Below are 14,547 nucleotides of genomic sequence, written 5' to 3' on the forward strand. Positions count from 1 at the left end.
ACAGGAGCATGCCTCACTCTGCAGCTGTCTCTGTGGTGAAAGCACACTGGACATGAAGCTTTACATCAAAATGAGATTGGTTTACACAGATCCTAAAACAGTAACTGAAAACATTCAATTTCTTTTCTTTTGTTTTTGTGGGGGATGTGGGTTGGCTGTTAGACCATGTTTACATAGTCAAGTCTTCTATTATAACAAGTGTCATTAAAAAAAACAAAAGGCAGACCAGAAAGACAATGTTTGAGTTAAAATGTTTATGTAAACCAGTTATACAAAATACGCGCTGAAAAGTGATGCATCACTTATAAGTGATTATATTGTACTTGCATGTTTATGTGTGTCACCGGCCTGCAGATGCACTTTGAAGTAAATAAAAAGCATTCCTGCAAACATCGCTGTCCACCTAGAAGTATTTTAACCTAAAAAGAAACATCATGTACTGAATTTCACTGACAAAACGCTTTTCATTGGACAGCAACAGATAATTGCAAATACATCATGATGAAAAAACGTTTATTTTTTTCCATTTGTTTTCTGTAATTTGCATGAATCACAACAAATGTGTCGAATTGCCACTAAAGACTACTTTTTGTACAAAATCCAACTAAAATCTTATGATGACTCAAGGTTGAGAGTGAGGTGAACAGAATAGTCGTGCAGTTCAGCGCCAAGGTGGTGTAGATAGCAGATCTGGTCTGATGCCACTTTTCCCAGCAGTGTCATGGGAGTTTTTAGACTTCCTTGCGCAGAACCACGCGCACCCCGCTGAAAATCTTGCCCAGGGCTTCGAACAAAGGATCGCAGAAGGTCTGAATGCACAGCAAGTAGATGCGGCTGACGCACTGCGATTCAATCAGGCAACTCTTGATGCAGGGCATCACCGCCCAAATATGGCAGAAGGAGATGAAGGCAAACAGGAAGCCCCAGATCAGAGCCACGGGGATGCCGAAGATGGCCGACAGGATGCGGTAGCACCAGTATTTGGACACGGTGAAGGTGGTGTAGCTGAGCTTCCACACGCCGTCCAGGCTGTGTGTGCCGTCCGGCTCTGCGATGACATCCTCAAACTCCACCTGATAGCAAATTAAAGGTATGAACTAAAATCACATATTGAATGTTGTTGAATGTCCATTGTCGCTCCCGATTTGTTGTTTATGTTGCTCTCTCTATAATTCTCAACGATCAAAGTTTATTATGTTCATTAAGATGTTGGGAATGAATCTTGTTTGGTTTTGGGCTCGTGTTATTATCACGAGGTAATATTTGGGGGCCAATGTCCATCGAAGGACTGAGCTAATATCGTTAACCCAATTTAGCGTGCATTCGACTTTCTTGAGGTGCTGTCTCGGCAAACTATAGTTTTAAGTCACCGATACCATTCTGCGCTTCCGTCGTTCCCGGAGACATGGAGTGTGTTTGCATGAAGTCAATATTCGGGTTAAGGTAGTGTTGAGAGCAAAATTCAGAAACATTCAGCTTATCTTCATTCTACAGAAGAACATTTCGTTAATTGCGTTACCCCGGTTAAAACCGTGATGTACAGCTAAGGTCACAGTGCAAATGGACATAATTTCCTCTTCTTACTTTCTTTCGTCAATAAAACACAATATATCCAGGCAAAAATGCTCTGGTATGTAAATGTTTTGGGCCCTTTGGCGCTGCTGTTTTGGTTAGCAGTTCAAATGGGCTCATACTTTAATTGGAAGGTAATTATAGTTGCCGCATATGAATGAGTCATGTTAGTATAGCGAGAAGTACAGTATGACTTGAGCTGGAAGATTACACTGCCATCTTCCAATTGGTTTATTGGAAAAGGTGACCGCATTCCTAGCTAAGACTCAAACAGAATGTTAATGAACTATTCAGACAGACAGACAGGCAGGGAGCAGATGCCTTGAAAATCAAAAAACATTTTGTCTTTGTCTTCCAAACCAGTGGACAGGATCCGCTTGAGATGATTGTTCTAAGAAAGCCGTCTGGGCTCATCCTTGGAATGAATTGCTGAATTGGTTTCCACTTTGTCAAGGTCTGACAAAGGCATTTTGAAGGAGAGGGGATTGCCGCGGCACTCCAAAAAAAAAAACAGTAGCACTTATGTTGCTGTGACAGAAAATTGCTGCATGTAAATGTGTGTATTTTTTACAATGGTGCACTGAGCAAGCAAGAGCTGTGCCCAAAAAATGATTCTCACAATCAAGATTTTCATTTGCTACAATTCTGAAATGATATGAAATGTCACAAAATCATTTTTATATGTTAAAACACAAAAGAAAAAATCGCTTCCTGTCGACTTCTGCTAAGCTACGCCAGTCACGTCACAAGCTAATGTGTCGTAATCACCGCTGCCAATTCCACCTTTAAAATAAACACACCAAATATCCAATAGAATGCAATGGCCGCTTTCATTATAAAGTTGGACTACGCAGAGGTGGGTGCTACCAGCTGGCTTTAATTCTTTGCGTGACCTTTTACTGCCATCACATCTCAACTAGCATCAACACAGCGTCAATTAAAAACCAAGTCATATTCAATCACTTTTGTTGATTAAGGACGCCAAAAAAAACTGCCACTCAATGTTTCCATCATTGTACAACACAGAACATGCCTCCAGCATTAACGCTATGGTTAGGGTTAGGGGTTAGGGTCAGGGGTTAGTGTTAGTAGGGTTAGGGTTAGAAAAAAAACTCCATCTATACATTAAATATTGATAACTGCAAATACCTTAACAAAATGAACTTTCTATCAGTCTCCAAAAGCTGGTATTCTATATTAGACTATTTAGTCACTTCAATTTACAATTCTTATCAAATAAGGCTTCAATTTTCTGTTCTGGCAGTTTGGTCTGTCAGTGAATCCAAATAAAGGATGGAGTAGCAGTAGTTTAATGGAAAAAGGCATTTCCTCACAATTAAAAGTCTGAAAAAAGTAAAAAGAAGAAAAAAAACACGTCTTCATATGTCATTGTCTTGTAAAGCTGACTGGAGTAGATCATTACTCTTTGTACATCTATGTAAAAAAAATCATTGTCAATCATATCATTTTGAATTGAAAATCTTTTGGAATCAAAAATCGATTCTAAATGAAACTGAAGACCACCCCCCCACCCCCCCCCCCAAAAAAAATCAGAATCATGAGACATGAGACATTTGTAATGAAAACCAAATCACCACAAAAAATACATATTGATATAATGACGCTACACTAAATCTAAAATTTGAGGTCAATCGGAGCAGGGATTTTGGACCTGCGGCCTGCCATATTTGGACATTTTTGGCAAAAAGGGCGTGGCGCCTTCCCTTGAACCCCAACTTAGACTGATGTATATTTTTCTAACTTGCCCTTTTTATCAATACAATTGTTTTGGTTCAGCAGAAATAAGGAGTAAAAGTATTCATGATCCAATCATGTAATATGTGTAAAATGCGTTATCGGACCATCCGGCCACATGCTTCTTTGTTCCAATTTATGTCTGCTTTGATTATGTGAGAAGACACGTGGGAAAAAAAATCTGAACAGCACATGAATCTTGCAGCCCCATATTGTAGTTTAAATGTTGATTTGAGCGGACATAAAGGACAAGTTCTGTTCGGAAGTGATGATTGATCATCTTCACAGACTTCCAAGTTGGCAGTCAAATCAAATCTCTGTGTGTATATTCAATTCTGCGGGTCCGAGTGATGTCTGCTAACAATCACAGAATAAACAGTTGTCGAATCTAAATAAAACATCATAGCTCTGGATATCAGTTACTCACATACTCCACGATTCCTAAAATAAACACCATGTTGCAGACTGGTTACAGGAATAGTTCCTGATCTACTTAAAAAATGTTGCCCTGTTTTCCAAGCTGATTTCTGTTTTTGCATTTTCAGTCCATGCACCCCACAAGATAGTTTCCATCAATTTGCATATTTGCACGGATGGTGCGGAGTCCCCGCGTGGTACAAACCTTCACCACATCCTCGTTGATCTGCTTGGGATCTCTGTTGATAAGATCGATCTCCTTGGTGTTGCTGTCCTTTATGATCTTCTCCTCGTTGGCGTTGTACTGATATTGGTCCGCCATTTTCGGGGTCCTGGATGATGAAGTCAGTGAGGGGAGAGCTGTCAAAACGCACACTGGAGCGCACGCAGTGGATGGCTTGTGAACCCCTGCATGTACTGCGCTGACGCTCCCGTTGACATGCCAGTGGACAGCTGCTGCACGCCCTGGTAAATTTGGAGGCCTGACCTCCCACCCTACACACGCACACACACAACACACACCATACACCGTGCACAGACAGTGAAGCTATCCCTTAAAAAGATAGCCCGCGCTTGTGTTACATTTCACATGGGCTTGCGGGAGACCGACTGGGCAGGGTTTGCACCGTGGCACCAACTTCCACTACACTGACACACGCACACCCCTGCACGTGGAATGTTGTGTTTTGCGGCTTAATTACATGGAAAAAGAGTATAACGCATTTGACAGCGTAGGAGTAAAAAATTAATGACAGTGTCACTTTCTGCTGACTCTATTAAAGATGTTTCACAGTTGACGATATATTCTACAGATCATTAATTGGATTTACCTTGCGGATCAGCAAGGTAAGTTGTGCCAAATGATTTTCAGTTTTATAAGCAAGCGTTTGCAAAACACAAAAAAAAAAAAACGTGTAGAATACTAATTCAACACACCAAACAGCATTGACTAATCTATTAGTACATTGCAGAGAGTATGTGGAAACATTTTATTATTTATTTGACAAACAAAATCATAACAGCCTCACTGAACTCAAGTTTAGTGCTTTTGAACAGACATCCAAAATAGCATTTAGCATTAGCTAAAGTAATAGCATAAGCACTGCTCACCAGATTGATGAGCAATTAAATCTGTTATACAGTATTACCTGTGAGAATTCAATGCATATTTGATCTTAAATGAGTTTGTTGTGTCCCAGTTTTTGTTTTTAAAAATCTAGTCTCCCTACTTATACATGAATTGACTATTATTTAGGAAGCTAACTGCTGAAGCCAAAGGGCAGCCATCTTACTGCTGTTGTTCCTGACTTCAATCATTTATTTGCTGAAAGCACTGCTGTCAGTGCATGTTTTATGCCAGAGTCCAAGTAAGGAGAGCCTCTCAAGGAGCCTCTCGAGGAGCCTGTCATGATACCAGAGTATATTGCCTCAGTATGGTGAATCGTGACTGACAACGGTTGGGTTTACGTTTGGCAGCAAATGTTGTCCCAACGGGCTTTGCTTTCATGTCAGTCACGGGTTAGCCCCATTATTAGTCCATGTAAGTCTGTGATTATACTACATATTAAACATCCATTTTTTTTTATACTGTTGGCGTCGGGAATGAAGCTTTGTAGGTCTTTAAATCCATAATACTGTTTTATTGAACGGTTCATGTTTGTTGCAGCATTATTATTTGTCAAACCAATTGGACATAATGTACAATGTGAGACTCAAGTGTTACATACTGATGTCAAGACCATTGTGAGCCTCATCAGAATGGTGCATATACTGTAGCTTTGACGGCCATTTTAGTACTAATAGCCCTCCTCAATTATACAGTTGCTGCGATCACTCACGGATTAGAATGTTGAAAAAAAAAAGGGCAAAAAAAAAACCTTGCAGAACGTCATGCTACTGAAAAAAGAATAGGAAAGGAGGCAAGCGGTCCCAACGGGATCTTGGAATAGAAGCCAGCTAAAAGAATGTTGATTATTGGGTATCATGTTCAAGTAAATTGCATCGGGATATGCATTAGCATTTGCCTCTCTGGTTCCCAGGTGGTATAAACGAGCTGAGGAAAGAGTGGAGGAATGGGATCAGAGTGCATAGATCTGACCCGATTAGACGGAGCATTCCTGCTGTGGCCGGCCAGTGAGGAGGGAGATGGACGCAAATAGATCAGGAGAGAGTGAAGGTGGGTCGGCCTAGTCCACTGAGAGTGGAAGTGAGGCCACCCGAGCCAAGTACACGTCACACGGCCGAGCTGCACCTAAATTTAGAGCACGCCGTGTGATGGGTGGGGACTTCTCATTAACGTGTTCAATGTTTAGTCGTCAAATGATGCGGACGTTTCAATATGCATTTTGCGCTCTTGGCTTGCTTGTATCAAACTGAATTTATAATAAATGACCATGTATAGTAAGGCATTGCATTTAAGAAGAATCAAGGCATTTTTTTGTCTTGTTTTGGTTTTGTTTTTCAGAAAAAAATGCATTGAGTGCTGCTGTCAAGACCACACAAACCAAGACCGCAACATTATCAGGACTATCGAGACTGAGACAAGACCAAGACGTTTGGAGGTCGAGACGGAGACAAGACCAGATCAAGAGACAAGCAAAAACACACACGCACACACACACACACACAAACAAAACAAAAAGCTTCGTACCTTGCTTGTTCAATTACATTTGCAATAAAGCTGAAAGATGTTATAATGTTTTTGAAATAATACAATGAATCATAATACATGATACATGATTCATAATACATGAATCTCTAAGCTCATTTGTTTTCAGTTCTATAAAAAATTGTACAATTTATCCGATCAGTAGTAGAACCTTGCATAGCGTGTATTATAAAATGACAAACTCAGTACAGAAAAACTGTGAGAGCGTTTGCCAACGATGGGAATACTTTTGGAATTGAAAATGCTACACCAATCGCTTCAGAGTTAAAGCATTCAGAAAAAAAACTCTCATATGTAATGAACCAAAAAAATGGTTTTCTAGACGTCAGAATTCATGAAATTCATGAAAATCCTACACCCCAGTAAATCTCACCCAGGGGTCACGTTTGAGTCGGCTCTGGCGTGATGTCATCAGGCACGCCCTCACCATGGCAACTAACATACCTTTACCACAACAAGTCTCTGCCATTCCCTATTAGCACGTTATTATCAAAGCACATAATTGACTTACCGGAAGACACAACGGCATAGTTCAGATGCACACCAAACTATTTTCTAATGAGCTTTTTATGACCTTTCACCAGTGCTGGACCATCATGGCGTCTCACATAGGGTAGTCAGTAACACTAATATGCCAACTGGACGGCTGAATGATGTTTGTTTGATGATAATACTCAAAGTGTAGTTTCCAGCAGTGCATGCTAATGATCAGCCTCCCTGACAAAGGGCGCACACAAACATCAAAGCCTGTTTGACCACTCCTTTTTGAACTACGTAATCATCCTTTTCTTTTAAAATACCTTTTTTGAATACACACACACACACACACACGTGCATGCCAATGAGATCAAGAGCTGTTCAAATATAAGCTTCATAAAGATAATAAGGCCGGTTTTTGATTGACACCAGCAGGCGTATTCATTTTACAACCAGAGCAAGTCAGACAGAGACACACTTGGGAAATCACAACAAACACAATACTGTAAAGATAATGAGGCCAGTTGAATCCCTATTCATTCCGTAGTAAGTATGAATGCCATACAATATCTGAGCCAAAGAGAAATGTCGCCACCAGAGACATCCAGCTTTTGCCAGCCACTGATATTTTGATTCATGCATGCATAATTTACTCCACTTGGGGTCAGCAGTGTGAACAACAAATGCAGAGCGAGGGCCGAATAGAATAGCATTTTTTCATTGAGAAGAGCTTGCGGATCACATGTTGGAGACATGACTTAGTAGGTCATCTTCAACAGCCATCTAAAAACGTCTACCGTGTCAAGGACTAGTAGGTGGTCTGAGTGAGTTGTGGACAGCAAGTCAAAAATAAATGTGAGACTGCTGTGGATCTCTCAAGTGGACCAGAAGTCAAAATCTAAAATATTAATACAGGTTTGAGCTATACGTGCAAAACAGCACACACTTTTATATATGCAGTTTTTCTTCCCAGTCTATGTTCAATTCAGATAATTATTATTTTTGTGTCTGTTTCTGCAAAATGTGAGGCAGAATTGCCAGAATGTAATTGAAAAATCAATACCTTAGTTTACACGCTGATTTAATGAGAGTATGGCAATCCTGTCGGGCATATATTTTTTGTCCTCGGCAAAAAAAGACGCATATTACTGCAGATTATCAAGTGATTTAGTAGTTGAGTTAAAAAAAAAAGGATTATAACTGTAAATATGGAGTTGATTACAGAAGTAATTTTATCGTCTACAAATAGTTGTGTGCCCAAACATTTGCATTTTTTTTCTGTTACTGTATCTGTTTATTTCTGCCGAAGGAAAAAAAAAAGTCATGTGCCATTCTGCACTACAGGCCCACTTTTACCTTACATTGTGGAAAATTTACTTAATAGCATTTGTTGGGTAATATGTCCATACACGCAGTATTCTGATGATTTCTCTCAGCACGATTTAAAGAGATATTATTTTTACGATTGTTGCTGGTCAGTAAGAAGCACAGGTCTAGTGTTTGACCATAATCCCCATTGTCAAATGTTATACTGACGTCTAGTGGACGAGGTGGAACCTACTGAGGTGTTTTACACGACACTGTGAAACAAATTCAATCTGAAAAAAATACAATTTACATGCATATTTTAGAAACTGCTACTGCTCCCAGTTATCGCTAGATGCCCCCCTGCCTCGCCCCAGAAAAAATGCACCGAGAGCATTTTCCGTGCTGTTTATAAAAAATCATTCAGATATTAAGAAACAGGAAGTAGGGATGTTTTCATGGTGTATAGCACCCTCTAGTGGGCATTGTATTCATTGCCAATTTGGGTTATGATCAACAACATTACCATTGAGGTTTGATTTGACATTTTTTTTCATAATACATCAAGCCACGGCCAAAGTAACTTTAAACATTAATGTCGTATCGTTTAGTTTTTCACATACAATACTGAGGTTTGGGTTCCGTTTTAAGAATTGCGATTCAGGTTAAATTAGGCGTTCACTTTCAGATTATAGTATTCGGGTTGGGATTTGGGCTTTAAAATTACGACTACATTTCAATTTAAATGGAGGAAAGAGTATCTCACTATGTTTTTGATCTCCCTGGGTATATTTATTTCCTAATGCAATGAAAGAAATGTGTTTGTGTGTTTGTGTGTGTGTGTGTGTGTGGGGGGGGGTGCACAGGCGTGTATTTCTTGGTCAGGGCGTATCACATGCTTGACATTATTTGCTGTGAACACTCGGGCATCCTTTTATGAAAGGCTAATACAAACAGCGGCGACCATAAAATAGCACTTTGTTGGCACTTAAGAGCATTATCAATGTCCTGTAATGATTTCCATTAGCTATATATTCACCATCGCTCCTAACTACACATTCCAATTATATAATACACCTGTATCTTTCTTTTCTATACTTAGCCCATTTGCACATGTTGAAGACTATCAGGGCATACAGTATGTGCAAGCAGTCATGCATGCAGGCCCAGAATATGTCGACTCCAACCGGGAGCTAAAGTATACATCCAAACGCGTGGTCCTTGTTGCTATGTGAGTCACTGGCTCACTCAATTGCCATGACGACCAGGGTGGATGACATTCAGTGTCTATCAGCATATCTGTTGCACACAGGAACTCTGAGATTTTGTCCCTCAGATTCATTAAAGCCCCTCACACTGTGCTACTGGCTAATATATTGATATGAGGAAGTAGCACAATGTTACTGTTTATCAACTTACACCATTACCAGGCAACATTGTCACTCAGTACAGCTAGCTCAATTAATAACTCTTCGATGATACTGTATGCGCATAAAAAAAGACAATGAGCAACTTGTTTTCCATAGAGAAGTTTACTGTCAATTATTCGGTCATATTACAAAGGATAAAAAGTACAATAGTAGAAGTTTGAATATAACAAGATACACCGTACATTTCCACAAAGATTTTACAAATTCCTGCCACCAAACGTGTATGAGCCTCAAAATTGTATTTTGAGGACAAATAATATTTTGTCTTTGGTTTCTAGTAAGATTTCCTGTCCTTTTATTTTTACTGTTGATGGTGTTGTGGGCAGCAGGGTGGAGCAAAGCAGAACTGGCATTGTACAGCTGAATAGTGACAAATGTACTAGAATCCCCACAATACTTACATAATAAATAAATAAAGTTGGTCACAACTATGAAATATTTTGTTTAAAGCCAATGCACCTAAAAGGCCACATGTGACGTGTTACTGCTGTTAGGGCTTCAGCTGACGGTTACTTGGGTTAGGGTTAGTAGCTTAGTAGTAGATGTTAATAGTTTTTAATCTGTATTTTAATTGTTGATTAATTTTAAATACTGTACATATTTTAATTTCCATGCCTTTATTCAAAAACCATTTTCTACAATTTGTAGTGCCTGAAATTCATGGATTTCTGCCTTGGGTCATATAACATTTGTTAAAATATTGCCAACAGTTTCCTAAAAGCAGAAGCTTGTAAATATTTTATTCTGATAGAGCACACTGTTTTTATAGTGGTCTAAGTAAGTCAAACAATATTCACTGTCAAGTAGTTAAAACTCTGATGATTTGGGTAATTATATACAATTAATCGATCATGAAAAACAACTAGATTAATATGATTATTTGTCACTTGATCGGTACTGCACTAAAACAGCACATTGATATTATTTCCTCTTCTAGATGGCACTATTGTTTTAATGACGCGGTGGGACTTTAATGCAATTCTATTGCACATTTTAATCTTTAAACCCGGAGCAAAAGCTACAGGATAAAAAAAAAATGATCAAAAGTGGTTCATGAGGTTTTATTTTCCCATCACTCGCAAAAAAGAAATGTTTGATGCCACGGGACACGAAACGTGAGACGAGACAGCCAGTCAGTTTTGCGAAAGTAAAAACAGGAAATGGAAATATAGTGCGGCCTTCCAGATTAAAAGCACATATTTTCAAAGTAATATATAGTATATAGTGACATAACTGATCATTAAAAACTGAATCGCTTGAAGAATTCTTAACACGAAAAAAATATCATTTTAATGGCCCTGCGTATGAATAAGGATGGACTCAAACATTGGGTCAGTCTGCGTTTTCATTTCTTGAAACCAAGAAACGGAGAACATAAACAGGCAATACAGAGCGGCCTTCCAGATTAACTCATTCAGTGCCATGGGTGAGAATTATGGTCTTTTTAAATAGTAATAACAATAATAAATATTCAAATTCTGGTCAACTACGGAGAGGAGCTGACACCCTTGACTAATGCTTACCTAATATAAGTCAATTGAGCAGTATAGCGATAACTGTGACCGTCGGATGGCAGTGTTTCCACACTTATAACACAGCTCTTATCTACATATAATTCAAAGAAAGGAATGGAAATCAATTTTTCATACCACCCATATTTACATAGACATAGCACACAATATTGGCCTTGAAAGGTGAGTGAAAATGCTAAAAACATTGGCCCTCTAGAGGTTTCTTTTCCAATAACGCTTGGGACTGAAAGAGTTCAAAGCAAATATTACCACAGGTAAGTAAACACTACAAACTGGAGCGCTTGAACACAGAATAAATCTCATCTTAATGCCTGTTTGTAAACACGGATGGATTCAGACGTCGGTTCTGTCTTCTTGCTTCTTTTAATGAAAATACTGTGGTCCAACCTTGGCTGTCAAAAGCTGCTGTAAGCAACTCCTCTGGCTGCTAACACCCAACTGATTCCATCCGCTTCCACCCTCCCATTCGCCCCATTACCTTAAGAATATATTTATATACATTACATCTTCATTTCAGGTGTAATAAATTGTTTGCGGCTCCCAGTGTTGTCTTATCCGTAGAAACCACATCAAAATGGCTCTTTGAATGTAAAGGTTGGCGACCTCTGAAATGGTCTAAGTGTGATCTTCCGGTATTTGTCCGGGGATCTTAACACGGTGTTCCATAGTGTTTCTGGGACTGGTGTTGAGACAGCTGGAGCGAGTTTCAGCTGTGCTGCTGGTTCTCTGGATGAACTGGAGGAAGTTCTCCTGCAGAGAGCCCTCGTGGCTGGAGACAGCAAAATCCACAGGCTGGGTGAGGCAGCAGCGTCGAAACTTGACCAGCTCCTCTCTGATCTGCCTGTTGAGCAAACCGTAGAAGAAAGGGTTGACTGCGAACGAGGAGAAGGCCAGCCAGTTAACCGCCTCTTCTAAGTCTCCCGGGCTGCGCATGGAGCCGCTCAGAGACATTTGCAGGTGGAAGATGAAGTAGGGCAGCCAGCAGATCAAGAACTGACCCACAATGAAAACTAAAGTGAGGGCTGCCTTGCCACCGCTGAAGGCCCTCTCCGGGGAAAGCCTCTGGGGCAGAGAGCGGTTGGTGTTGATCATGGTGGTCTGGCTGCCGATGGAGTCGGACCGATTCTTATCCGGGTTCGCGCCGGCCCAGGCGGAGACGGCCGGGGCTCGCTGCAAGGCGGCCGTACGAGCCACCCTGTACACGGCGCAATAAACGGCAAAGATGACCACGGAGGGAACCAGGAAGCAGAGAACGCTGTAGAGCACGGCAAAGACTCCTCTCAGGCGGCTGTGACTCGCATGGAGGGAGCAATGAGCTGCCGCGATGGAGCTTTGGTTCCCGTAAGCCGGCCATCCAAACAAAGTGACCAAAGCCAGGAGAACCGACTTGAGCCAGATGAGAAGCATGACGCCCACGGCTAAATTGATGCTCATCTTGACTTCGTATCGCATCGGGTGCACAATATAAAAGTATCGCTCCACGCTGATGGCCGTGATAGTGAGAATGGATAAACAGATGAGAAAGACGTTGAGGAAGAGGTAGACCCGACACTCCAGGACGGTGAAGACGACGGTGCCGAAAAACGGCGAGCTGGATATGATCCCCAGGGGCATGAGGAGAACGGCGCACAGCAGGTCCACGGCGCAAAGATGGCACACGAAAGCGAACCTTTTCAGGTGTGGCGCGCGAGCGATGGCCACCATCACGCCGACGTTGGCCAACAACGCGATCAGGTTCAGCGTCACCATGCAGAACAAGCCAAAAAGGTCTTTGAGCTGCGACTGAGAGCTCGTTACCACGCCCACGTCCGATGGAACCGTTGGGTGGACCTCCCATGGGACGCTTGTAAGATTTGCTTGTGGCAGATTTGAGACAGGGGAAATCACGGGATCGGACTTCTCAGCCATTATTTGCCCTTCCCTTCATCTCTTTGTATCAACAGTGTTTTTAGAGTTGGATATCCTGAAATCAATAGAGAGACAGTTAAAAGTACAAAAAGAAGACTTTATTTGCTGAAAAAGCACTAAAGCCCGTATCCTACCGAAACGCAAACTTTTGCAAGTGCTGACAGAGGCCACGATGGCGCATTCACGTCAGGGAAGCGTCAGGCTTTGTTCGGGGTCGCAACTATTCATGAGATTTCTGAAGTGTCTTTTGTCATGTTCAATCATGATCGACATTTCCTTGCGACACAATTTTAAAATGCCTAAGTTCGTATGTCATCAAGGGGCGAACCAGCATTAACGAAGTTAGCGGCTCTTTCGATCACAACAGGGTGTGTTCAAAGTTGCTAACAGATGTTTGCTTGTACTGCAAAGTTCAGGCCGTTTGCCGGATGTCACCGAGTGTTGTGACGAACCCGAAAAACAAATCTGAATCAGATACGAAGATCTCAGATACGAATTGAATTGTTGTTCAATTCGCCTGAAACTCTTTGAGGTCGGAACTGGGACAATCCGAGTAGGGATAAGTACCAACTTCCACCTTTCTACAGCACAGCATTAGATAACGAATCACGGCTCACCAGTATTCCGAGTTTGATTATGAGATATTTCATTGTCATTAATTAGCTAGTGACGTTTATCATAATTAATCATTAGGTTTTTTAAATATATATATATAAAAATCACCATTGGATTATGTAATCTAAAGTACGTACCCATGATCTTCAGTGTGCTCTTCTCCCGCCGCTTAATCAAAATCCCAAGTTGTTACATATAAAAATTCCATGATTCCGTTGGACAATCAAGCTCTATCATTGCTTGTGTAATTGAAATTGGTCAGCATTCTATAAGAAGAAGCATGCTTTTGCATGTTTGACTCAATGCAACAGGTTGATCTGTCCCAAGTAGTTTTTGGATAGATGTGCAATTCCAATTAGACAGGAGCTGATCTCCGACTCCATTATGACGGTGGCTTTATTATATTCCTCTGTAAAATGCAAAATGATGCTTGGTCCCTCTTCACCGCCTTTCCATTCATGACTCGCGCTGTGTATGGCACTGACTGTCACACATTGTGTATGTGTGTGTGTGTGTGTCCCATTTTTCCCCACTTCTCAAAGTGACACACACACCACTGTCTCCAGTCAAGATGAGTCTTCCCTGGGTCCTACTTCCCACCAATTCAAGGCAACACTGGCACTAACATGTTTGAATATTTATAGTGCTGGTTCGAAAGCTATGACGTACAAATTAGATAAATTTCTCTATTTTTTTTTTCATAAGTCAAGACCATTGACCACTCTCACATGGGTAAGATATTGTACAATTATGGCCTAATAGGATGACACGAGCGTAAAGCAAATAATAGGTTTAAATATCAAATGTGTTTACGTCTAGAAAATTATACCAAAAAATTAGATAGGAATAAAGACTAGACACAACATAG

General features: G+C 40.8%; 2 protein-coding genes and 1 long non-coding RNA gene across 5 annotated transcripts; 1 reads left to right on the forward strand and 2 right to left on the reverse strand.

The window, feature by feature from the left end:
* Positions 1-239: 239 nt before the first annotated feature.
* Positions 240-7,125, reverse strand: cav3 (caveolin 3). 3 transcript variants are annotated; one of them, XM_088424500.1, is made up of 3 exons: positions 6,924-7,125; positions 3,950-4,076; positions 240-1,073 (listed from the first exon to the last, which is right to left on the reverse strand). In XM_088424500.1, exons 2-3 carry the CDS (start codon positions 4,064-4,066, stop codon positions 732-734), a joined length of 459 nt encoding a protein of 152 aa, XP_088280626.1. In that variant the 5' UTR covers positions 4,067-4,076; positions 6,924-7,125; the 3' UTR covers positions 240-731. The 3 variants fall into 3 exon arrangements, with proteins under 3 accessions (XP_088280626.1, XP_088280625.1, XP_088280624.1); XM_088424499.1 differs by having other exon boundaries at positions 3,950-4,239; XM_088424498.1 differs by having other exon boundaries at positions 3,950-6,279.
* Positions 736-6,554, forward strand: LOC148418849 (uncharacterized). The gene is made up of 4 exons (XR_015866706.1): positions 736-1,090; positions 3,873-4,212; positions 5,784-5,920; positions 6,209-6,554. It is a non-coding gene; the product is annotated as an uncharacterized LOC148418849 (long non-coding RNA).
* A 2,600-nt stretch (positions 7,126-9,725) lies between the features above and the next one.
* On the reverse strand, positions 9,726-14,128 carry gpr61l (G protein-coupled receptor 61-like). The gene is made up of 2 exons (XM_088423743.1): positions 13,817-14,128; positions 9,726-13,119 (listed from the first exon to the last, which is right to left on the reverse strand). Exon 2 carries the CDS (start codon positions 13,062-13,064, stop codon positions 11,772-11,774), a length of 1,293 nt encoding a protein of 430 aa, XP_088279869.1. The 5' UTR covers positions 13,065-13,119; positions 13,817-14,128; the 3' UTR covers positions 9,726-11,771.
* Positions 14,129-14,547: the final 419 nt, after the last annotated feature.

This window comes from Hippichthys cyanospilos, chromosome 9, assembly GCF_059441005.1.
Source record: "Hippichthys cyanospilos isolate Australia breed blue-spotted pipefish chromosome 9, RoL_Hcya_1.0, whole genome shotgun sequence".
Taxonomy (NCBI): domain Eukaryota; kingdom Metazoa; phylum Chordata; class Actinopteri; order Syngnathiformes; family Syngnathidae; genus Hippichthys; species Hippichthys cyanospilos.